General features: G+C 45.4%; 1 protein-coding gene and 1 long non-coding RNA gene across 5 annotated transcripts in view; one reads left to right on the top strand and one right to left on the bottom strand.

The window, feature by feature from the left end:
• GLI3 (GLI family zinc finger 3) overlaps nt 1–14,689 on the top strand; it is a 279,940-nt gene extending 265,251 nt beyond the window's left edge. For all 4 annotated transcript variants that reach the window (XM_089315656.1, XM_070059772.2, XM_089315658.1 and 1 more), the window contains 3 exons: nt 3,973–4,263; nt 8,424–8,751; nt 9,312–14,689. In XM_089315656.1, the coding sequence (XP_089171782.1) occupies nt 3,973–4,263; nt 8,424–8,751; nt 9,312–11,611 (2,919 nt within the window). In that variant the 3' untranslated portion in view covers nt 11,612–14,689. The remainder of the gene's footprint in view (nt 1–3,972; nt 4,264–8,423; nt 8,752–9,311) is intronic.
• Nucleotides 10,586–23,979, bottom strand: LOC138845888 (uncharacterized). The gene is made up of 2 exons (XR_011383169.2): nt 19,058–23,979; nt 10,586–14,370 (listed from the first exon to the last, which is right to left on the bottom strand). It is a non-coding gene; the product is annotated as an uncharacterized LOC138845888 (long non-coding RNA).
• Nucleotides 23,980–24,539: the final 560 nt, after the last annotated feature.

The following is a 24,539-nucleotide window of genomic DNA, read 5'->3' as shown; positions in this document are numbered from 1 at the left end:
GTATCATAAGATGCATTGAATCAAAAAAGTTGTTTATGAAGCAACCACTCATAGTTAAATACAATTTCCAGGTGTTCTAAATTCCAACGAATTTTGGAAGATACTCTCAGAAACTCAGCATGGTTTCCAGTCAGTAACTCAAAATGACGTATTGAGTAAGGCTTCATGGTAGCAGGTGGTTCCTGTTGTGGTGCTATTATTTTTAGGTAGCTACATCCCTCAAATTACACAGAAGCATGAGAACAGAAGTTTCCAAATTAATTTTGAAAAAAATATATTAGAGGGGCGATTTCCATTTACTGGTTCACTCCCACCAACCACTGGGGCTGGGCCAAGACCAGAACCAGCAGCCTGGAATTTAATCCAGGTTTCCCATGTAGGTGGCAAAAACCTCCCAGGGTCTGCGGTGGCAGGAAGTTGAAGTCAAGCTAGAGCTGGGAATTGAACGCAAGAACTGCAGCGTGGAACACTGATATCTTAACTGCTAAGCTAGATACCTGGTCTGTGCTTATGCTTTAGTGCACACCTACCTGCACACCTCCAACTTCTTGGAGGTCTTGCTCAAGAAATACCTCTTCTGTGAAGCTTTTTCTTAAATGAATCAAGAAATTAACAAAAAAAAAAAGTTCCCCACTTTTTGGGTAGAAATAGGATAGCTAATCAGAATTTGTTAGCTTGACACATAGTTCAGCCCCACAAAGTGTGTCATCAGTTTGCTTGAGAAGTGTCAGGGAAGGATCCTGTATTGTGCACACCTACGTCCTTGGAGTGGCCGTCCTTTGACTTCAGCAGATGCAGCTCTGGTTCATTCATGACCATCCAGATGGAGAGTTAGGGAGAGGAAATCTGGTAAAAAGCAAGTAAATGAGTCACTCCACTCAACAGTCCTGTGGCTTTTCAGCGGTGAAGATGGTCCTCACTGCGTTTTTTATGGAACTGATGGAACAAAAGTGCCTGAAAAGAGATTAACCACACTCTCTGAAACACGCACTCACATACAGACTGGCATGTGCAAGTTCATGTATACCTACTCTTTTTGAAAAGGTGGTGGAGGAACAAGAAAGCTCAACTCTTTTGAAATCTCCTTATGGACCAATTATTTGAAGACATTTTAGGGAAGGTGCCACACCTCCACGTTTTAATATTCAAAGTACTTTTTTTTGTCCAAAAATACTTGCCATGTGTAATAGCTACACTATAATTTGTTGTACATATTGAGTGCACAATTTTAGGGCAGTCTAGAATAGATAAACCCAGAGAGAAGAAATTAGAGTAGTGCTTTCCAGAAGCTAAGAGAAGAAGGCTTAAGGGTATTTGGAATTAATGGTGATGATTTACAACATTATGATGTACTAGATGCCACTGAATAGTGCAATTTAAAAGACTTCCTGCTATGGCATGGGACTTACATCTGAATTTCAAAAATTTGAGGGGCTTTGACTAACATCTTAGAACTTAATATATTTAACTGTATTTCATAATAAGCATTCATAACTATCATCTTCATTAGAAATTTAGAAGATATCCATTTTAATAGATTTTAAGCCAGTACTCTATCATGTTATAATGAAGAAATTTGGGTAGTAGATATGTTAATATTAGCAGTGTACACATGTAAATTTTTATTTTTTTATTTTATTTTTTGTGAACTTCAAATATGTGCACATGTTTGCTTGCTTTAATTAATTGCATTATAGTTGAACCTGTGTTCTTCTGTGAGGTAAAAAACACAGTGCTATGTGAGAATTGAATATCTTATTAGATTAAGATATCTTCATCAATAATAACCTTCCTCAGGGTTGAACAATTTACTTAAATTATTAACCTGGATCAAAAATGCATAATTAAAATTTTACTCACAAACACGTAAGCTGTTTTTCTCTATGCCATTTACAAACCTGTGGCCTTGCATATGAATGACAGGCAGTTTCAGATGCACCAAAATTAAGTTTGTCCAAGAAATCCAGATTCGTGTCATCAGATGGTCCTAGATGAAGCAGTGTATTTGCTTCCATTGACTTGCACTTTCTCTGTACCTTCATTTATCCCCCTAACAAATACTGATGGCTGGTTCTGTGCCCAGGTTTTTGCTATTTAGGGTGTAGCATAGGAATGCATGAAAGGGAATGGGAAGGGAGTGAAGTCCACTCCAGGGAGCCACCACAGCACTGCTCTGTCCCTCTGGCCATCCTGCCCATTCAGTGGCTCTGCCAGGACTCTCGCTGCTGCAGACCACACAGCTCAGGTGCCTCCCAAGGCTACCATTGAACAAGCTTCCTTGAGCACTGGTGCCCTTGAATCTCCCTCTCCCGAAAACCTGAAGGACTTTGTGTTTTCCACAGACTTTTTAAAGTCCCTTCGATGTTCACATGCAAGGACACATGTGTACAAGCTGTACATGCCGCTCTCCCAGAAACTCAGGAGTATACTTCTTCCAAAGTAGCTGCTTCCTTATTTCTGGGCTAACCTGTAACAAACATGAATTTACTTATAGGAAGAGTAGTTCTCTGGTCTTGCTTTGTGCTCCTTGTCTCTCTCCTGGTCCCCATCCCCACACTGTTGGCCCGTGCACCCAGCCTGCTTTTCTGCAGGCATGACCTGCCATAGCAATGCCATGAACAAGCAGAGGGCCAGGGTGAGAATATGGTAAGCTAATGGCACTCATCGTCAGGGCCATTCTTCTGTCGCTAATGCATAGAACTGGACGTGCTCACTTCATTATGTACATGCTGCAAATCACACGAGGTGCTGAATAGACGTAATTCCTAGTTAATGGGAATCAATTCGACCCAAAGGAATCTGAGAGTCGGAGGTGAAGGCTGTCAGGATAATTTTCAGAATCGGCTCGTCATTGCATTAGGACATTTCAGCATTTTAGGTAGCACTCAGTCTGTTCTGAGCTGTTAGAGAAAAAGCATCTTTCAGATACATGTATTCTACCGGACAGCACGTCTTTTAAAATGTAATGGGTACATTATATTAATCATGCTTTTTATGATGATTGCTTACTGATAGCTCATCTTCAGGTATACAGACATATAAATATATACTCACACAAGTATCCATGAATATATTATATTTCAAGCCAAGTGAATAAAGGTACAATTCTGATGTTGGGCAAGAGCCAAGGCCAGAAGTTCTGTCATAGGAGAAATATTTAGCTGTAAGCCTACAGATAATTTTGGTAACTATCTGCAGGCTTAATCACTGACTCGCATAGGAAATGAAATTAGCATGACATAGTTTCTAAATCTTGGTACTCAGGAGGAGCACAGAGCAGGAATCCCAGCGTGCAGATCATGGCCCATCGCCCTCTGCAGGTTCTGGTGAATATTCGTGGATGTCTGTAAAGGGGCTCTGGCACTGTGAAGATTAGAGGAGTGCAAGGTGCGTTTGAGCCCTGACATCCACTCGCAGTTGTAAAGGTATCCAGAGAAACACATGTTAGTGATATGTCACAGGCGAGAGGATAGAAGTATCTTTTTTTTATTATGCCAGCGTATAAATAGCCAACTTTCAAAGAGGTCAGAGCCTCAGAACCAGGTTATCCATAATATATTTCTTCCCACCACCGCTTGTAAAGGATTGGCGGCATTCCCTAATTAGTGACAGGCATCTTTTTAGGCCTTCTTCCATCATCAGTAGCAGCATGGCACCGCAGTGTCTGTGGGGCACCTGTCACAGCACCACTGCACTTCTTCCCATGCACAGCGTAAGTGCATCCAACACCAGGATGGCAGTTTCCACATTCGCAGCTCTCTTAGGCTCTCTCTAAAATAATCAGCTGTGGAGGCAGAGCCCATGGACACCGAGCACAGATCAGATGGCCTTATGAAACCATTAATTCCTAGAGGGATTTGTCTTCCCCTGAGCTTTGTGAATGTGTTTGGAAAGAATTAAAAATGCAGTGAGCGGCCACAAAGGACTCACTTTCTGAAAACCTTGCTGTCTCGTTCTTGCGGCATTTGGCAGAAACCGTATGTGTGCAAAATCCCAGGCTGCACTAAACGTTACACAGACCCAAGCTCCCTCCGGAAACACGTGAAGACCGTGCATGGCCCAGAGGCTCATGTCACCAAGAAGCAGCGTGGGGACATGCATCCTCGGCCCCCACCCCCGCGGGATCCCGGCAGCCACTCACAGTCCAGGTCGCCCGGCCGGCCGACTCAGGGAGCCCTCGGGGAGCAGAAGGACCTCAGCAACACTACCTCAAAGCGGGAAGAATGCCTCCAGGTGAAGACGGTCAAGGCCGAGAAACCCATGGTATGTCATTCCGTCTCCTGATCCTCCCAGGGCAGCCTGCGGTCCTTTAGGTCCTTTAGGGCTTTAGGCTGCTGCATCGGTCTGTTTCTAGTGTGAAGAGGTCCTGAGCCTGGTGACCTGCATTGCTTTAGCGGAAGTTGATCTGCATAGAATAACTGAGCTCAGAAAAGAGCTCCCGGGTTTCCAGACTGTTTTTAAAATCAGTCCCGAGCCATACCCCTTGTGGCAGGAAGAAAGATGCATCTGTCTCTTTAGTGTGCCTGTAATGTAGAAATCACTCATCGGGTCTCTTCGTAAACACGCTTTCTGTCTTCTTTGCCCCAGTGACCCCAAGATAAAGAAGCCGCAGTCCCTATTCTTTAGGGGTTTACAATCCAGAGGGATAGACCGAAAAACAAATAGTTGCCACTCAGTGTGAGGGCCGTGAACACAGGGCTGTGTGGAGTGTTCAAGAGAGGAGCTAAATGCCTGTGCACTCAAGGGTGAGGCCGCAGGGACCCGGACAGGAAGTTCAGCCTGGAGAGGGAGAAGAGGCAGGCGGAGAGGCCGCAGCCCTGGGGCCCTGGGAGGATGCACAGAAACAGAAGGGGTGAGGACGGGAAGGATGTGTTTTACAACAGGGAATGGAATGGCAGGGTCCGGTCATTTTTAGAAACAAGAACTTTGGTCCCAGTAGACTGGGCAAACTGGAGACCATTTCTGCAGCTGGGCTTGAACCAAGGAGATGGAGACAAGGGAGGAAATGCAACGGTTCTTAAAGGCAAATATCATTATGGTTCCGTAGCTAATCGAATATGTAGATTATGCTACTCTTTTCAGCTATTACTAAACTTCTATTGTTGATGAATGTGCTTTCATAAAACACCTAAAAATTTCCAAAGGGCAAAAAGAAACAAAGTGGGCAGTAGAAGAGAAATAGTACCTTTCTATTTGGCCATGTGTATAATGGATATAACTGAGAATATACTGGATTCTAGCCTGTCACCCTCTGACTTGCGGAGGAAGTGTGCCAGGTGGAAGTCCCCCGCGTAGACTTCCTGACACATAGACATGATCAGGCAGGCAGATTTATACTCAGCTTAGGGAAGCATTTTCTGAAAATCAGAGCGGTCCTGCGGTTGGATGGGTGTCCTCAGATTCATGACAGATGTCAGTCTGCAGCAGCAAGTATGGGCAGGAGAGAACGTACATGCTTTTCCTCCACTGGCTGGATGGGAAGCTGTATGTTAATGATCTCAATGAGTACATCTCTGAACTCTTCCACAGTGGTGTAGAACATTAAGTCTAGCCAAAAATAATGCAAATAAGCTATCCAGATTAATCTTTATTTCTCAGTGGGTAGCTATACTTTGCTTTTAAGAACCATCTTAATAGAATTTCCATAAGTGTGCTATGAACACTGTATTTTTAAATTAATCAGTCGATGAACTATATTTTGTATGCATTTTTTGGAAGGAAGCACATATCTACTTCTCAAAATAAAGCCCACAGATATAGTAATTATGCAGAACATTAAACAATTTATCATCAAGTGTTTAATGAAAAAAAGGTCATTGAATTTAGGATCTAGATTATGTGATCAAAAGATGATTGATGTTCTTGGGACATCCTTGGAACCCAGAGTTTCTTATACCTTTAATGTATATCCCTAACTGAAGAAAATTTACCTTCTCCTCTTCCAACATGTATTGTTTTAAAAAAATTGGTAGAAATAAACACTTGTAGTTTTGGCTTCATGATATTGAGATGCCCCAATGGGTACAATATTTTATAAAGTAATTAAATCATAGAAACATGGGACTAGACAAGATCGCTGGGAAAAAGGGCACCGTACTTTCCAGGTGAGGAGCTGAGGCTCAGCGGTGTTCACAAGTCAGTCACCTGTCCACAGTAAACTGTTAGGAGTCTGTGCACTCACATTTAAATATGGGCAGCTGTCTTCACCGGCATTTACCGATGCACATGAGATTTACACATCTAATATTCTTTCTCTAAAAACATGTCTTTAATTTGATCATCTTGCTATAAATTAAATTCTTTCTTCTTTTTTCTTATTAATGCAACATCTCTTCTGTCTAATGCTCCTAAATGTCTTGTTCTCACTTCCTAAGGACAGTGGGTAATAAGGTGAGGGAAATTTTGGCTTCTCTGTTCTTTTTGCTTTGCTTTCATTTTGACATTTCACTTTTGCTCATTTCATTTTCTTTTGTTTGTGTGACCTTGTGGTGATTCTGGTAGTGAACATTACTCAGTTGTGTTTCATATATAGAAGCAACATGTTTTGCACATTCAGCATGTGGACAGTGTGGAGTTAGATGGTGAAATCCATTGTTCTTATTTGTCTGGGTTCTCATAATAAGTCACACCAGGGCCGACCAAGCAGATGTTCTCAAATTCTACTGAATGATTGTACTGAGCAGTGTAAATTCTCTTTTGTACCAGATGTGCACCACCTTCTTTGAGGAAGCTCTGAATACATGTGTTGTTAGTAGTTCAACTTACATGTAATATATATGAGCTCACTGAAGCAGCTTTTTAATTGTAAGTGCATGTCTGCTTTCTTGCACTCAAAGTGTGTGTCTGCATGTGTGTGTACATATACGTACAGAATACACACAGATTTATTCCACACACACTGAGTAAAGAAACCCAAAGCTGTGGAAAGGACAAGTATCTTGGGAAGGAACAGGTGGTCCGGCACTCCAAGACTTGGCAGAGGCTAAAATTAAGCAGGGCTTCACCTGTTCATGACCATATTTGCATACCTTCCTTTGCTCTGCTTGGTTGCCTGGGACAAAGTTAGTATATCATGTGGCACTCACTTAGAAAGTTCATTTGCTTGGGTGTATGTATTCTGATAGCAGAAATGTATTTCAAGGTCCATGGAGAAGACTTATCTCTACAAACACCTTCTGACGGCAGCTTGCATTTCACCTGAGAGTCACGGAGGGGGTTTGTAGTTGTCTCTCCCTGGGAAGGGCTCTCCTTTGGCTGCCGTCTCTGGGTCCAGTTTTTATAGAACATTGGAGAAGTAGTCCCACCATTCACTTTATGACTTTGGATAGTCACTGGACTTCTCTGAACATCACTTTCTTATCCACACGTCAAGGGTGGCTGTCTCAGCCCACCAGAGCAGCACTGGAATTTTTGAAAGAACAGTTCTGTACCATGCTAGCTGCCCTCTGCAGTGCAGGCCATGTGCTGTAGTGCTCCCCAGACACTGAGGTGGCCAGGCTTTCAACTCCCCTATTCTCAAGAGTCTTGGAAAACATAGGAGGTGGTACTTACTCTGAGTGAGAAACCAACTAGAGTAATTCCCTGTTAATCACACAAATTTCTTACAGGATCCACTTAGCTGGGACTAGGAAAACAGTTTCGAGTTCTCATAGTAGGAGCACTAAAGGGATGGGTCCAATCATTCCACAGATTCAGGATGGCTGTGATCTGTAGCTTTTCCCTCTCTGAGCATAGCAGATCAGTGACTGAAGGTTTATCCCTTACAGCTGCATTTACCCATATCCTGGTTGCACTTCCACAATGCAGGAAAACTTTCTATGAGTTTGGGTACCAGCCCTGAACAGTCTTGTTGGAGAGAAAGCAATGTGTGCTTATGGAGCAAATCTTACACATGCATTTTAGCTGAGCAAAACAAACCCCAAAGACAGAAATGACCTGGGAAAAGATAATGCCCTTTGAACCAATTATTATTACCCAGGTCTTTTCATATGTGTCTTCTGTGGGCATCACACTTAACTCTCAACAACTCCTAAAATAAGTTGTCCCCATTTCACAGATAAGGGAACTGCAGTTAGGAGTGGCTAAGTAATTTTCCCAAAGAGTAAAGTTCTGGACGTGGGGCTGGAGCCCAGGAAGGGTGTCTGCAGAGTTGGCCTTTGAGGCAGGCGTCTGGCTGCCCTCATGCCAGTCACACGGTATCTAGGCATTCTCTGCTGTCCATTGCCTCCCACTGCACATCAGCTTAGTGGTCCATCATTCATTTTGGCCAGGGAGACCATGTCCGTTCACTAGAACTTAGTTTTTCTTCTCATACAACCCACTGATAATCCCCAACGTCTTGGCATGCATGCGCTCTCATTATTGGCTTGGTTTCCTTTACCCTTCCTCATGCCCTTTCTGCCCTTTCCTCTTGACTCCAACAGACATCTCAGCCAAGCCCTGGTGGTCAGTCTTCATGCAGCAGCCAGCAGTCCCCCATCAGCAACTATTCCAACAGTGGGCTCGAGCTTCCTCTGACTGATGGAGGTAGTGTAGCAGACCTCAGTGCCATCGACGAAACCCCAATCATGGACTCGACCATTTCCACTGCAACCACAGCCCTTGCTTTGCAAGCCAGGAGAAACCCAGCAGGGACCAAATGGATGGAGCACGTAAAACTCGAAAGGCTAACACAAGTGAATGGAATGCTTCCGCGACTGAACCCTATTCTACCCCCCAAAGCCCCTGCAGTCTCTCCTCTCATAGGAAATGGTGAGTTCCGCAGCAGATCATGCATCTGCTCGGGGTTGTTCTTTCCTTTTAAATGCAGCCAGAGCCTGGAAGCAGAAGCAGGCCCTCCTTTTTTTTTTTTTTTTTTTTTTTTCAGTTTCTCCATCAGTCCCAAGAGTATGCCATGAATGGTCCATGGTAATGCTGAAACCATACCCATTCAAGGTTTTTTTTTGTTTGTTTGCTTGAATGGATGGTGTGTATTTTTAAGACAAGGGGCACAAGAATGATACTGAAAAAAAAAAAAAAAAAAGACTAAGCGTGTACATGGCCCATTGTGGTGGTGTTGGTTGGTTGAAGCCAGGGGGCTGCAGACCCCTGTAAAGTTTTATTGATACCCAGCCATGCAGATCCCCTCGCTACGTTGTTCTGTGTGCACTCTGGCACTAGATCACAAAGTCACAACGGTTGTGACAGAAACTGAACATACTACCACCTGGCCCTTTGCAGAAGGAGCTTGAGAACGGCCAGGTTAAGTGATCCTCGAAATGGATTCATCCCTCTGACCTCCCTGCCTTTCTCCCTCCGTGCCCTTTCTCCAGGCACGCAGTCCAACAGCAGCTGCAGCGCGGGAGCGCCCGTGACTCTTCTCCCGAACAGAAGCGACCTCTCCGGTGTGGACATCACCATGCTGAACATGCTCAACCGCAGGGACAGCAGCACCAGCACCATCAGCTCGGCCTACCTGAGCAGCCGCCGCTCCTCGGGCATCTCGCCCTGCTTCTCCAGCCGGAGGTCCAGCGAGGCGTCGCAGGCCGAGGGGCGGCCCCAGAACGTGAGCGTGGCCGACTCCTACGACCCCATCTCCACCGACGCCTCGCGCAGGTCCAGCGAGGCCAGCCAGGGAGACGGGTTGCCCAGCCTGCTCAGCCTCACGCCCGCCCAGCAGTACCGCCTAAAGGCCAAGTACGCGGCGGCCACGGGCGGCCCGCCACCCACGCCCCTGCCCCACATGGAGAGGCTGAGCCTGAAGACCAGGATGGCCCTGCTCGGGGACGGACGGGAGGCCGCGGTGACCCTGCCGCCCGTGCACCCTCCGCGGAGGTGCAGCGATGGCGGGTCGCACAGTTACGGCCGGCGCCACCTGCTGCCCCACGACGCCCTGGGCCACGGCGTGCGGAGAGCCAGCGACCCCGTGCGGACCGTGTCAGAAAACCTCTCTCTGCCCCGGGTGCAGCGTTTCAGCAGCCTGAACAGCTTCAACCCTCCGGGGCTGCCCCCGGCCGCCGAAAAGCGTAACCTAGTGCTTCAGAATTACACGCGGCCCGAGGGGGGCCCCGCCCGGCACTTCCACGCATCCCCCTGCCCTCCCAGCATCAGCGAGAACGTCACCCTGGAGTCCCTGACCATGGATGCGGATGCCAGCCTGAATGATGAGGATTTCTTGCCGGATGACGTCGTGCAGTATTTAAATTCTCAGAACCAAGCCGGGTATGGGCAGCACTTCCCGGAGGACAGTAAAGGGACCTCCGGGGCTGGTGACTTCGACCAGCCCGGGCTGCCGGACAGTCACCTGGGCCAGCAGTACCGCGCCCTGGAGCAGCCCTGTACCGAAGGCAGCAAAACCGATCTGCCCATCCAGTGGAACGAAGTCAGCTCCGGGAGCGCCGACCTGTCCTCGTCCAAGCTCAAGTGCGGCCAGCGGTCTGCAGTGCCACAGGCCCGCGCCTTTGGGTTATACAACAACACGGCCGTCCACCCGCAGCATCCAGCGAGGAGCAGCGGGGCTGGCCCAGCTGGGGGGTACCCGACCCTGGGTGAGAGCAGCAGCTCCTACGGTGGCCCGGAGCCCTTGGCCCTCCACAGCGGGGGTGGAGCTGGCCCCGGTGCAAACGCCTTCCATGAACAGCCCTACAAGGCCCAGCAGTATGGAAATTGTCTCAGCAGGCAGCCAGGGGCTCCCGGTGTGCTAGACAGTGCCTGTGGTGCAGGGGTCCCAGGGTCCAAGCTGAAAAGCACCGCCATGCAAGGGAATGGGGCCCCACTGGATTTTGGCCTGTCTGTGGTGCCCAGTGAGCCAGCTGGTGGCATGCTGAGTGGCATGCAGGCTCAAGACCCGGTGGGACAGGGGTTCCTTGCCCACCAGCTGCTCAGCGACAGCATGCAGCACCAGGGGGCAGGCCGCCCCGGTCAGCAGATGCTAGGGCAGGTTAGTGCTACCTCACACATCAACATCTTCCAAGGGCCAGAGAGCTGCCTGCCGGGGACTCACAGCCAGCCATCAAGCTTAGCAGGTGTCAGGGGCTACCAGCTGTGTGCTGGCTATGGGGGCAGCAGACGCCAGGCTGTGCCAAGGGGCAGCCTTCCTCTGCAGCACGGACAACAAGGTGACTCGAGTCAGACCTGCAGGGTGAATGGCATCAAGATGGAGATCCAAGGGCAGCCCCAGCAGCTCTGTTCTAATATGCAGAATTACTCCGGTCAGTTCTATGACCAAACCGTGGGCTTCAGTCAGCAAGACATGAAAGCTGGTTCATTCTCCGTTGCAGAAGCCAGCTGCCTGCTACAGGGAGCCAGTGCCGAAAACTCTGAGTTACTTTCCCCAGGTGCTAACCAGGTGACAAGCACAGTTGACAGCCTCGACAGCCATGACCTGGAAGGAGTGCAGATTGATTTTGATGCCATCATAGACGACGGGGACCACGCCAGCCTCATGTCTGGGGCCCTGAGCCCAAGTATCATTCAGAACCTTTCCCATAGCTCCTCCCGCCTCACTACGCCACGGGCATCCCTCCCGTTCCCAGCCCTGTCTGTGAGCACCACCAACATGGCTATAGGAGACATGAGTTCTTTGCTGACCTCCCTCGCGGAAGAAAGCAAATTCCTTGCAGTTATGCAATAGGCATTAGGAAAAAGGACTGCAAACAGACGTGAAACTTTAGGAGTTGAAAGATGAAACGGACTCCGTGTTTGGCTGGTTTGTTTTTTCAGTTCTGTATGTATTTTAGCAATCTCATCTCACCTAACTGGGATGTGTTTCAAGTATATTCCTTTTATGGAAAAGGACTCTGCAAAACCCTAAAGTATTCTAGGGAGAAACTGTCTTCCAGTTCAGTTTTGAGTCAGTATTGTTATATTCCGAACACCGTCTTTTTTTTTTTTTTAAACTGTAAGCCCATCCCTGTTTTTAGTAAACCAGTGTAAATGTGTGATGTGCATGTTCTTTCTTTTAGAAGAGAGGTCAAATGAAAGGATTTGACGCGTTTCTTTGTTACTCAAAGGAAGTAGGAGTTGGGGTGCTTGTGACCAAGGGGTTAACACTTCCAGCTTTTAAAAATTTTCCTGTACATGGGCTCAATGTTTTTTGTTTTGCTTTTAATCCCCACATTGGGCACAGATTCAGAATATGGAGAGTGAGTTTAAAACTCTTTTGTGGGTGCACTGTGGCAGAGATAACACTTTGGGCGCGCTCCCCACCCTAAGTCAATTCAGGGCAGACTTCAGACAGTACAGAAGTGGACACTTGGGGCTCTTGCCAGTGGAATGGGTTGCTCACAGCTTGGGTTTTCAGTTCTGCGTGTATGTGAGTGCTTGTTTCTATGGTCAGTTCTCAGTTAGCTCGTTGGCCTCTTTCCTTTCAACCTTCAGGAACATTCAGTGCTGTGTGGCACTGTGGTGAGAGAGGGGGCAGGCAGTTAGTGACACTCAAACATGTAGCTATTTTAACCCATTTTGGTAATGCATTAGATAGATTGTAGATTGAAGACATTGGGTAGAATTAGTTTGGGGAAGATTCGTGGGTTTGCTGTATTTGTCAATTACTGCCATCTCTTTCCCCATTATCATAGATAACTGAGAATTGATTATATATAGCTCTAAGTATCTAGGTATTTAAACAATCCCACAACTGGCTATATCATTAACATTTATTAATTCCACTGTAGTGAAGGCGTTTTCTATTATAAACACCCTATTTTCAGGGATTTGTAAAATTTCATTGTAAAGATAAAGCTCACAGACATTGATATTGGGAGTAAATTGCCTCAACCATTTTTTAGCATGAGAGCACTAAGGAAGATATTTCACAGCTCTGTGGATGCCTCTGTTACATCCCATTGATTGAAAGCTGCATCCACTTAAGAAGTTAAATGTTCTTAGTCCATATTGTGGACTAGTATCTGTACTTTTGTTTTGGATTAAAATATTTAAATATTTTAAAAGTACAGCTACTCCCCATGTGCAGTTGATACATATCAAGATCATACTATGTGTGCACAAAGAGTACATGGATTGTCCAGCATATTGCTTTCAAAAATATGTAAACTATTAAAAATTATGAACGCTTCAAACTCCCTTCTGTATTCTGTCCCTGTTGGCCTCCCGATTGGATTTACTCAAAATGATTCATGATTCAATTGTATGGCGTTTGCCCTTGTTTCTGCCATTTGAATTAGTACCAAGACAGTCAAATAAAGCATGGGATAATAGACACGTTAGGACCAGCCCATCTTTCTTATGTTTATTTTCTCTCATTTGGACCAAGAATCTCAACATAGAGTTGAATGTGCCACTTGGGACTACGTGGTTAAAACTGTTGAGCTGGCTTTTAATCAAACATCCCGGAGACCAGAAGCAGGATGCGCATTCCTCCCCCACACCCTGCTGTCCTGCTCCAGAGAGCACCTTCCTTTAAATCCAAGGATGTATCTCCTTTGGAACAGCTCACGAGAGAACTACTGATCTGAACTCAGGAGAGTAGAGTCTCTACCACTTTGCAGCTGAAAAAGCCAGGCCTTTTCTGTATTCCTCAAATAGGTCACCATCAAGCCTCCACTTGCTGAATCTCATTTTTCCATGAACCTTGGAATCTCCAGGTCCTGGCCTTGCACGCTGTCACAGGCTGACCCAATCCCTTTCCTACTTGGTTTCAGATGCTTTTCCCTTTGTTTTCAGGTTACCTTCGGGGTCCCCCTCTTCTTTACTTGCCATATTTGTACTCATTTTCTTTGCTACTGCCTTTAGATTTGCAGGAGACACACATTTCAGCTTAATATTTGGCTTCTCTCAGTATAGAAATTCCAAAAGAAAGGAGGAGAGGAGGGAGGGAAGAAGAAAGTGAACCTTTCCAGGACTCCAGTGATCTGTCGTGACAGTCCAGTGGAAGGAAGATCTTTTAAGGTCACTTAGAAGTGAGTCTGTGGGGACACGCGATCTCCATAGACTTGGCATCTATCTCATCTTGAGGTACCCACCACCAGCCTCCAGCCTTCTGCCCAGTTTCTTTGACCTATGCATTTAGAGAGATGGCATTGACTCCTACTTTCTATAATAAATGCAGGCTCATACGTGGGACTCCTGTTTGACATCTGTGTGAAACTTATTTTCATTTTTCAGGCCATTCTTGTTTTATTTTTCTAAGGAACTAATTGAACTACCCCTGCTCCTCACACATGGGCTCATTCTCTTGAGCTCCAAAGTTTTGATTCTTGCAATGTATGTGCCTTATTTTCTGTTACTCTTGTCAACGCGAGGGGCCAGTGGGTGTTGCCCAATCAGCGCTCTGAGGCCAGAGCGCAGTCTGAGCTGTCTTGTCACCTGGTTTCCTGTGTCGTTTTGAACTGAAAGGAGGATGTCCTCTTCCGACAAATTACCCCGTGTATCCTGCAAACATGTAAGATAAAATACAAGTTCATTTTTTTCACCTTTTTTAGAGTTTTTAAAAAATAAAATGTGTAATCCTTTTTAAAAAGAAACACATGTAAAAACATTTAAGTATTGTAGGCATAGTGTTCGTATGTGACCAGCCCCGGGCCTCCTTGGGATGAGCCTGTAGCCCCTGCAATGCTCAGTGCCCACCTCAAGCCCAGGGGCTGCAGCCCAGCCATAGATGAACTCTTACCTTTGCTTCCAGAACCACTTAGTCCTTTTGTAACAAAAAAAAAGTGTTTCTTACAATGTCAATAAAAAAATTTGTACTGAATTTTTCTATTGAGCTGTTTATTTAATTCATACCCGAATGGGAAGAGTGCTGTCTTTGGAAAAAATCCGTAGCCTGAGTTGGGATCCAGATTCTCCCACAAATTGAGAGCATGCTTTCTCCGAGACTCAGATCATTCGTCCCTAAGGTGGAGAACAAGATACCACCACACGCTGCTCCTGGGGTTGTGAGGATGTGTGCCTGGAGGTGCACCAACTACCAGCTGTAACCACTCTCGTTTCTCTTACGTCACTGCTTGGCCAGACTCTATGAGGAAAGATTCCATAGGGTTGAATGTCTGAGGACTTAACATGTCTGTCTGCAGAACTACCCTCACGCATTAACAGAAAATTTGCCACGACAGAAGCCTACTTTTTAAGTGCCTTGGTAATTGACCTTGGTAGAAATATGAAGGACTTGTCTTTCTGCAGAACACCTTAAAAGACTCCAAAAGGGTTCTCTTCTTCCTGATCATGGGGGTTGCATCTCGCTTTCCTGATCCTCAGGGCAGAATTCTTCCCCATCAACCCACAGTCCTGTACTTTCATAACTAGATCCCTCATAAGGTGTTCACATGAATTCAGAAGGAAAAATGAAGAAATACAAATCTGTCCCCTGCCTCAGGTATAAACCGTCAGCTCACAAAGATGTGTGCCATGTAGAAGTGAGAATAAAAAAAGAAATGGGGCTCCCAGGAAGGAAGAGAAGGGAAGGGGGTGCCCCAGAAATGAGGTGTATGATGCAAACTCCTCTCATCCACAGGAGCTGGCGGTGGGCATGACTCGTGGCTTTATTTTAAAAATGCCTCCTGTAGAGGAAACATGCAGGAAGCAGAGTTTGAGATGAAATGGTAGAGTGTCAAGTAATTTTAAAGACATTACATATTATTCAAACAAAAATGTAATAGAAGAAGGCTAAAATAAGGTGGAAAAATTAAGCCACTGCCAAAATGTCTTATTCATCCTTTTTTCTTCCAAGGTTTCCATTTATTTTCTTGGCACTTTCTTCTTCAGTTTTACTGTGGAGGATATTTACTATTCCAAACAAATCTGGGCTCATCTCGCCTCCATTAGCTCTTCTTTCTTAAGCCCTGTTTTACCAACATAGACCTCGCTTATGCTTTTACCTAGTTATTCAACCTCTTGACAATTTTTAGAACTACTAATAGACTCTAGATTGTTTTTAATTTTTCTTTTCAATTTAATTTTTTTTCTTTCTACACACTTTGTGGCCACAGGCATTAGCTCATAATCATGCAGCAGAAGCAAGGGGCCTTAGCGTCCACAAACTTTTGCCTGCCTGAATCTTCAACTTCACACACACGGTCTATCCTTCCCCAAACCCAGTGGTAGGCTGTGATAGTCCCTGCCTTCAGAGCACTTGCAACATCTGGGATATGGCACAGACAATGATGACACTTGAGGACGCTACAAAAGACTCAAGGAAAGTGGAATTCATGCAAATTTTCCATGAACCTTTTTGATGCCCTTGTGTTCTATTAATCCAACAATGCTGCTTGGATATCTAACAATTCTATTCACATTCCTTTTTAGGGAAGGGAGTTGGGTACCCACACTGCTGCGATCAAGCTCTGCCTTTTCAGGGCCTGGCTAGAAAAGGCCTCCTCCCTGCCCAAGCTTCCCAGCTCTGACAGAGAGAGACATGTAACCCGAACAAAATGGCATGTCATGGCAGACGTTTCAAGGGGAAGTGCAGCTTGGGGCATCACCCACATGAAGTACTTATGGCGGGGCTTCTTAAGCTTGGTGCTCTTGACTTTTTGGTTAGAATAATTCTCATCTTAGAGCACTGTTCTTTAGGATGTTTAGTGACACCCCTGGCCTACACGCAGTGGATACCAATGGCATTCCCAAGGTGTGACAACTAAAATTTTCACCAGATACTGCCACATGTCCCATGGGGTAGAATTACTCCATGTTGAGAATCAATGGTTTATGGATGAAAGAGCAGGGTCCCAGAAAGAGACTCCAGTACAGATCCAGAGTATGCCACCCCCACACCCCATTTTGGTCCTTAAGTGACAAAGAAAGGGTAGAAACATAAGATGAGAACTGAGGAACAAACCCCAAGGAACATTGGCCCCAGGGAGCAAGACATGGGAGGACAAGGTGAGGAAGGCTGGGAAGAAGAGAAAGACTTTGCGAACGCAGGAGAGAGGGTCTACTCTTGAAACAGAAGGCCAATACTGCCAAAAGCAACATCTAGGTTGAGTTAACCATGAATTAAAAATATTGACTTCGGGAGTTCAGCAGAGCGGTTGGGAACACAATCTGGATCACAGTAATTGCGAATTAATGACACATCAAGCATGGGAGAGTTGAGTGGCCTCTTCCAAACAGCACATGCAACACATCGCATATAAGATGTCACCCATAGTAGGACACGTGGTACTCCATGTTCCCACTAAGGAAGAAAAGGCACTGCCAATTAATCTATGATGTGTTGATTTTACCCTCTAACAGATATAACTTCAATAGTTACCAAGGTAGGAAACAATGCATTATCTCAAAGAGTATAGAATACATTTTCTTCTAAGGAAAGGAAAGATAATGGGGCAAAGAGAAGTGGAAAGGTTGACTGCTTCTTGTAGTTTCTTTCTTTCTCTCTTTCTCTCTTCTGTATGTGTGTGCAAAAGGCTTGCTTGTGGTCATCAGCAGATAGGGAAGAGGCAGAAGAGAGGGAAAAGTTGATGTTACATGCATCAGAAGTACCTGAATCTATGAAACAGACACAGAATACCTGAGACAGGTATACCTGTCCTGGAAAATGAGGGCAGGTGGTAAGGAGCAGGGCAGGCTTAGACCAGTGTGCTCAAGTGGGTAGGGGTCAAGCAGTGGAGGTACTGCAAGGGTGATGAAGACTTGTGAAGGCTCAGCAGTTTGGCAATGAACCAAGAAGTCCAGTGAACTGCATTGGGCCTTCTGAATGCACAGGCAGGGAGGAAGGGGTTGGGCTACAGGAAGAAACAGCTCGATGCAGGGTGAGGATTGGGAGTGGATACTCACTGCTGCATACCTAGATGGTGCTCATCAGGGACAAGACTCAAATGGGAGGATACTTTGATCTTTTCAGGGAAAATAACTGCCAGAAGTAGCCTTTGGGCACTGATGGTGAGTGGCATGCAATGGGGCACTGGGAAAGACCCGGAGGGGAGGAAGAGCCCTTGGAATTACACTGGCCTGGAGCTGCTGGCTCCAGGGTTCTTAGCAAGCAGCTACTCCCCTCCTATCTGCAAGTCCCTCCTGCGTCCCTGTGGGAGGGAAACAGGAGAGCTGGCAAGAGAGATGCTGTGGGAGGCAAGCAATGCTGCGCCTTCACTCTGTTGCTGCTTCTCAGCTACTTAGAAAGGAGACCTCTCTAACCAGGCTCGCAAAGGCAGAGCCTGACATTGGCAGCTTGAGTTCTGGGAAAAAGCAGTGTAAGAGACAGGACTTTCTATTACCAGTTCTTCACTAAGTGAGTTACAGACATTAGGTGGAATTCCCAGTATGCAATGCCTATGTGCTACTGCACCTTAAAGGATAGTTCAATGAATTAACAGGCCAATTTCCTAGTTAGTGCCTCAACTTCCTACCCTGCCATGGCTCTGTGGGACTCAGCTCACACCTCAGTCTTATTCCCCATTTCCCACCTCCTACTTGATACACCCCAGGCTGTGGCAGAGTGACTGAAGGGAAATGTGGCCTGGCCAGTCCACTGATTAAGCTGGAAGGGGCACCTGCAGGGCTGAAGAGAGCCAGCCTTGCTGTAGGACTCCCCCTGGGAGAGAGGCCTGATGGTCATTTGGGTCAATGCTTACCAAGCTGGGGTAGGGATATAGGTGGGGCTTAGCTTTACTCACTACACACTACACAGGCTGCTGCTACTCCATTGGGCTTCTTTCTCCTGCCTTAGCTAAAGAAAGACTCTCTAATCACTCAAACTAGAGGCACTTACATTTCAATCTTGTTCCTGCTTGAGAAAGAAGTCCAGCATTGAAATATGTGCTTCTGATGCTAGCAGTAAAGGATGACTCAGCAGTCACCTCCCTCCTGGCTCCCTGTGCCTGAACCATTGACATAAAACCCTCAAATAACAGGAGATTCAAAAAGCTCTTGGAAAATGTACTGAAATGTTATTTATTCTGGGGCCAGAAAAACTTCAAAATCCATTCATAGTTTTTTGTGATAATGATGAGTTTTTGAAGACTCCTCATATACATAGATTTCAATTTTTGGCATGAACATAAAATTCTCTTTTTACTCTATTTGTCACCAACTTTCTGGAGCACCCTCCTGTGCAACCCTCCTGGTGGTTTGGTGATTCTGCGGGTGCCCCGACAGCTGCAGAGCTTTTGCAGCAGAGGCTTACCTTATCTGAAGTCCTGGGGAGGAGAGGCTTGCTTCCTACCTGTGAGAACTTCAGCTCCTGGAGGGGCCCCTAATGAGATGCGAGCAGCCCAGCCCCCTCTGACTGCCAGGCCTCCAGATGAGTGTTCTCCTTTGCAGCTGGGAAGCCTCATGCACTCAGAAATTCCAGGGTCCCGACATGATCCATGCTCAGAAGTTGGGCTGCAGCTCCTCGCTGCTGGCAGACACAAGCCTCCAGCCCTTCAGGGCTTGTGAGAGCCAAATGCGCTGCTGCGGAGGTGTGATTCACTGAGTTCCCAGAGGAAGGGGAGGCAGCCAGCTGGCAAAGGATTACTGAACATCCTGGCCAAGGAATTCCGTTGCTGTTTGGATGGAGACAAGCAGCCAGCTACCTCCCTTCTCCTCCTCCTCAGCTGAGGCACGGAGCTGGAGCCCGGCCAGGGCTCTGGGGGAAGAAGCAAAGGAACCGAGCTGCTTCACTCACCACCAAGATAAGAAGCCTGTGGCTGATAGCGCCAGTGAGTCAAGACAAGGAACACTTGTGTTTTCATTTGAAGAGGATTCTGACAGCCATAAGTATTTATCCAAAACATATCTAGATGCATTGCCCAGAGGTGATGTTTTAGAACACAGAACACTTGGTAGGCAAGAAAAATAATGTTGGCTGAAAAACAAACCAAAAATCCTGGTGTGAACATCACAGCTCTGGGATTGTCTCCCAAGTAAGAGATTTCTTTTCCCTGCACCTGGGCTATGTCAGGGTCTCCGGGATGGCTACAAGTGACTAATTCAGCCATTGTTAACCTTCCTGTTCTTAAGAAACTTACCGCTCCATGAACACGGCCCCTCCAGACACCTCCTATGTGACCCATGTCCTCTCAGAGATGAAGTCATGTAACGCCATAATAAATATTTCCTCCGAAATTCATGGGAAAACAAAAGCCAAAGGTCCCATCCAAGCTCCCTCCCCAAGAAGCCTAGAGAACTGGATCACTTGAATTGAGGTAACTGCCCCATCCTCAGGACACAGGAACAAAACAACTCTCCTTCATGAACCTTCAAGGCAGAAGAGAGAAGAACATTCCATTGACCTACAGAACACAAGGTCAAGGAACAACCTTTCCTTGGGTTGCCTTGACCCAGGATTTTTTCACGTTCTGTGCAGTAATTTCACATCACTTCCCACTATTCTGCCCAGACACCCAACAGCATCCAACATATGAGGTTTCCAACTTGTTTGAAATGCATTCTGAGGCTATCCTAAATCAAGTGTATTGAACATTCAGCCAAAAGGAAGGTTTTTGAAAAGCTCATTTTAAACCAACCTTTCTAGTCATGTGTACCAGAATTGTAGCTTCTTTCAGTAACAGGGTTTCTCCTTTTAAGGACGGAAAAAAGGATGAAGAAAAAGGGATTCTCTGACACCAACTCCAATTCTGGAACATTCTACCCAGTGATGTCAATGTAAACTCCATGAATTAAAAGCTCAGTCCTCCTCAATACAGTCCCGACTTGAGATGCCAGACACAAGTTTAGGGGGTCCTGAGCCATCCTCACTTAGGACTAATTGGCTAAAACTTAAGAGGTTCTCATGACCCCTTTATGTTGATAATTCTCTAGAATGAGTCATGGAACTCAGGACAACACCACTCTTAATGTATGCAGTTTCATCATAAAGGTTACAGCTGAGGGCAAGGTCTGAGGGGTCCTGAACACAGAGCATCCAGGCCCTCTCCTTGTGGAGTCAGGCTGTTTTGCTCATGAGCACACCTTTGTATTCAATGACCAGGAAGCTGTTGATTGCATGTCAGTAAGCCTTGTCTTTGCTCCTGTTAATATCTTGGTTGTCAGTTAATTAATAGGCTCCAAACCATTAAACTTAAGATGAGAGACAAAAATGTTTCCTCCTCGCATTTTTGGCAACAAAGATGGTACAGCAAAGACTCCTGGAAAGTGCACTTGAAACCTGTGTCTCTTGCTAAGCCAGTAAATTATTCTTTTTTATCAGTGAGACTCCCAGATCTCTGCTTGGAGTTCAGTCAAGCAAGGGTGGTAAGAGGTTCTGTTGTCTCTTCCAACACTTGGATTTATGGGATAAAACCTTTGGATAGAACCAGTTATTTGGATATTGTGACACATGTCACAGATAGCAATTATTTATCTGCCAGTACTGTTTTGTGTTGTGCTATCTAAAAGTATTTGTCATCAGAAGGTGATTCACGAGGCAGACCTGTTCCTGTTGCTCACCAATCAGCCAGATGAGGTTCTCCTTCCACTTCAACTTTGTTTATTTGTTTATTTATTTGACAGGCAGAGTGGACAGTGAGAGAGAGAGAGACAGAGAGAAAGGTCTTCTTTCTGTTGGTTCACCGTCCAATGGCCGGTGCGGCCGGCGCGTCGCGCTGATCCAAAGCCAGGATCCAGGTGCTTCTCCTGGTCTCCCGTGCGGGTGCAGGGCCCAAGGACTTGGGCCATCCTCCACTGCACTCCTGGGCCATAGCAGAGAGCTGGCCTGGAAGAGGGGCAACCGGGACAGAATCCGGTGCCCCAACTGGGACTAGAACCCAGTGTGCCGGTGCCGCAGGCGGAGGATTAGTCTATTGAGCCGCGGCGCCGGCCTCCACTTCAACTTTGTGTCCTGTGAGCTTGGATCTGGAAGTTAGTGAGAGCTTCCCTCTGGTTTTTCACTGGACAGATGTAGATTGTTGGATCTGTGCCTAGAGGTGGCCAGAATTCAGGTTGTGGCCCCAGGACACAGACACATTACATTCCTGCCAATCATCCCCAGCTCTCTCGGGATTGTCCAGATCTCTACTTTTCCTTACCATGCCTTTGTTACCTGTCACAACTTGGTTTCCATATTTTCTGTTATTCTGGGGAATGACTTTGGATCATGAAGGCTGCATTTTCTGTGCTTTCTCAGGGGATTAGATTCCTAGGATCTTGGTTTGAAAAGTACCTCTCAGGCTAAAAAGTCTTCTTTGCTTTTGATCCAAGGCCTTTCTGATCTGCCAACTTGATCCTACTTTTCCCATGGGAACTTCTCAGTTGACAGAAACTTTCTAGTCTCAATGCCCTGTCAATGCCCTGCCCCAAAAGACTACCTCTGTCTACTCCCTTTCTTGTTGACATGACTTCACTAAGGACAATACAAATGATAAGAAAAATTATGGTCTTACGAGTTGGCTCTTCTCAGCTTTTGCCCTTTCACTCTAGCCTCTCAACTTCCATACTGCCATTCTGACTTTAGGCCCCTATTTCTTTTTGACAGGCAGAGTGGACAGTGAGAGACAGAGAGAAAGGTCTTCCTTTACCGTTGGTTCACCCTCCAATGGCTGCTACGGCTGGTGCACCGCGCTGATCCGAAGCCAGGAGCCAGGTGCTTCTCCTGGTCTCCCATGTGGGTGCAGGGCCCAAGGACTTGGGCCATCCTCCACTGCACTCCCAGGCCACAGCAGAGAGCTGGACTGGAAGAGGGGCAACCGGGACAGAATCCGGTGCCCTGACTGGGACTAGAACCCTGTGTGCTGGCACTGCAGGCGGAGGATTATCCTATTGAGCTGCGGCGCTGGCCTAGGCCCCTATTTCCCACCATGGGAGCCCTTGGGAAACTCCAGGATTCCTGGAAGCATCCACCTGCAGCTTGAAAACCTAATGTGAAGCAGACTCAATGTTTTATACATTCAGATGGGCAGTACAGACATTCAGAAAGCCACTTGATGTGTTGTCAATCCTTCACCTACAACTTAGTCCACAGCCCCCATAAGATTACACAGTAGGGCAGAGAAACTTAAAGGTCTCCTCTACAAATATTGGTGGGAAGGTCTAGCTTCACATTGAGCAGGTTATCTCAACTCAGTCCACCTTTCTGAAATACAATTTGGATAAAATGATAATGTAGGGCAAAGATAAGAACCAATTCTTTTTATAAGATTTATTTATGTATTTGAAAGTCAGAGTTACACAGAGAGAGAAGGAGAGGCAGAGAGAGAAAGAGAAGTCTTCCATCCGCTGGTTCACTCCCCAATTGGTTGCAATGGCCGGAGTAGCACCGATCCAAAGCCAGGAGTCAGGAGCTTCTTCTGAGTCTCCCACACTGGTACAGGGCTTCTACGGCTTTCCCAGGTCATAGCAGAGAGCTGGATTGGAAGTGTAGCAGCTGGGACTTGAACTGGTGCCCATATCGGATATCAGAAATCCAGGCGGCAGTTTTACCTGCTCCTCCACAGCACCAGCCCCAGAACCAATTCTCACATAAACTAGTGAATTTTGCATTCCTAAATTTATGCATTTGTAGCTAAAATTTTAGAATGAAAGCCAAAACATAACCTTACATTTGTCTATGTTTATTTATGAATATATGTTATGTATATACAATGTTTTCCTACCTTATTATGGTATTACCAAATTACTTTGTAAAATTCTTTAAATGAGTCCTATTTAATTATGCTTAGAAAGAAATAATCAATTATATGAAATGAATATTCCCAAAACTCTCAGAATTGTAAATCTAACCCAAATATTTTTCATGATCCCATTATTTGTGTAAATCTGGCAAATAAGATTAGTTTGGAAGTGTTGACTTAATAAAATCAGATATATTTTCTGAATTATCAGCATTAAGCAGAATGTAAGCATGTCTTTTTTTCTACATGGTTTTGCTACTCAAAGAAGCTTATGTTCTATGTACTAGATGTTTAAGTTTTTAAAAATTATAAATTCAAACTGAAGAAAAAATGTACAAGCTGAGGCATAATAAAACTTAATTGCTTATTATCCATGTTTGTATATCTGGCACAGCAAAAAAGAAAACATACATTTAAGTTTTTTAGGTTTGTGGCTTTTGTCTTGATTTTCTCGGTACCTGTCTAACATGCATGACCTGTAAGAATACTTTACAATGAAATAATTTGAGATGTTAAAGATTATAGCTAACTTATATTATGAAAATTTCCTGAAAAATTCAGCATAATTATTAAGGACATGTAAATTAAGTTTATGTCAGTTGAATAAAAGTTTTCTGAATAGACTTTTCAATAATAAGTACATTTTATAATATGTGTGCCTAAAATAGTTTCTACAATCTCTTGGTGACTTGTAGTCTTAGCGTTATAATGATTTAAGTAAGAGATATTAGTTAAATATCTTGATAATCTCTAAGTGATAAACTACTTAAGCATAACTTTAAGTTTCTAAGCATTTGGTTTCTTACTTCTGCAGAAAGACTGAAATAGTTGAGTGTCTTAATAGAAATTCTTTGCCACACAGGAAAATTACATTATGAGAAGGCATATGAAGTGGAATATTCATGAACTTTTCTGTTACAAAATGCTGATATATAAGACAGTTCACAATGTCCTAGTTTTTATGTAAAATAATGGTTACTAATGATAAAGACTAATTATAGCAATCTATGTAGGGATGGGCATTTGGTTAAGATGTTCTTTGGTACTACTATACAATACTGGAGAGCCGGAACTCAA

This window comes from Oryctolagus cuniculus, chromosome 16, assembly GCF_051225735.1.
Source record: "Oryctolagus cuniculus isolate XC-2025 breed Fujian yellow rabbit chromosome 16, ASM5122573v1, whole genome shotgun sequence".
Classification (NCBI taxonomy): Eukaryota; Metazoa; Chordata; class Mammalia; order Lagomorpha; family Leporidae; genus Oryctolagus; species Oryctolagus cuniculus.
The sequence above is the reverse complement of the archived record's forward strand: the minus strand, read 5'-3'. Positions and strand labels throughout refer to the sequence as shown.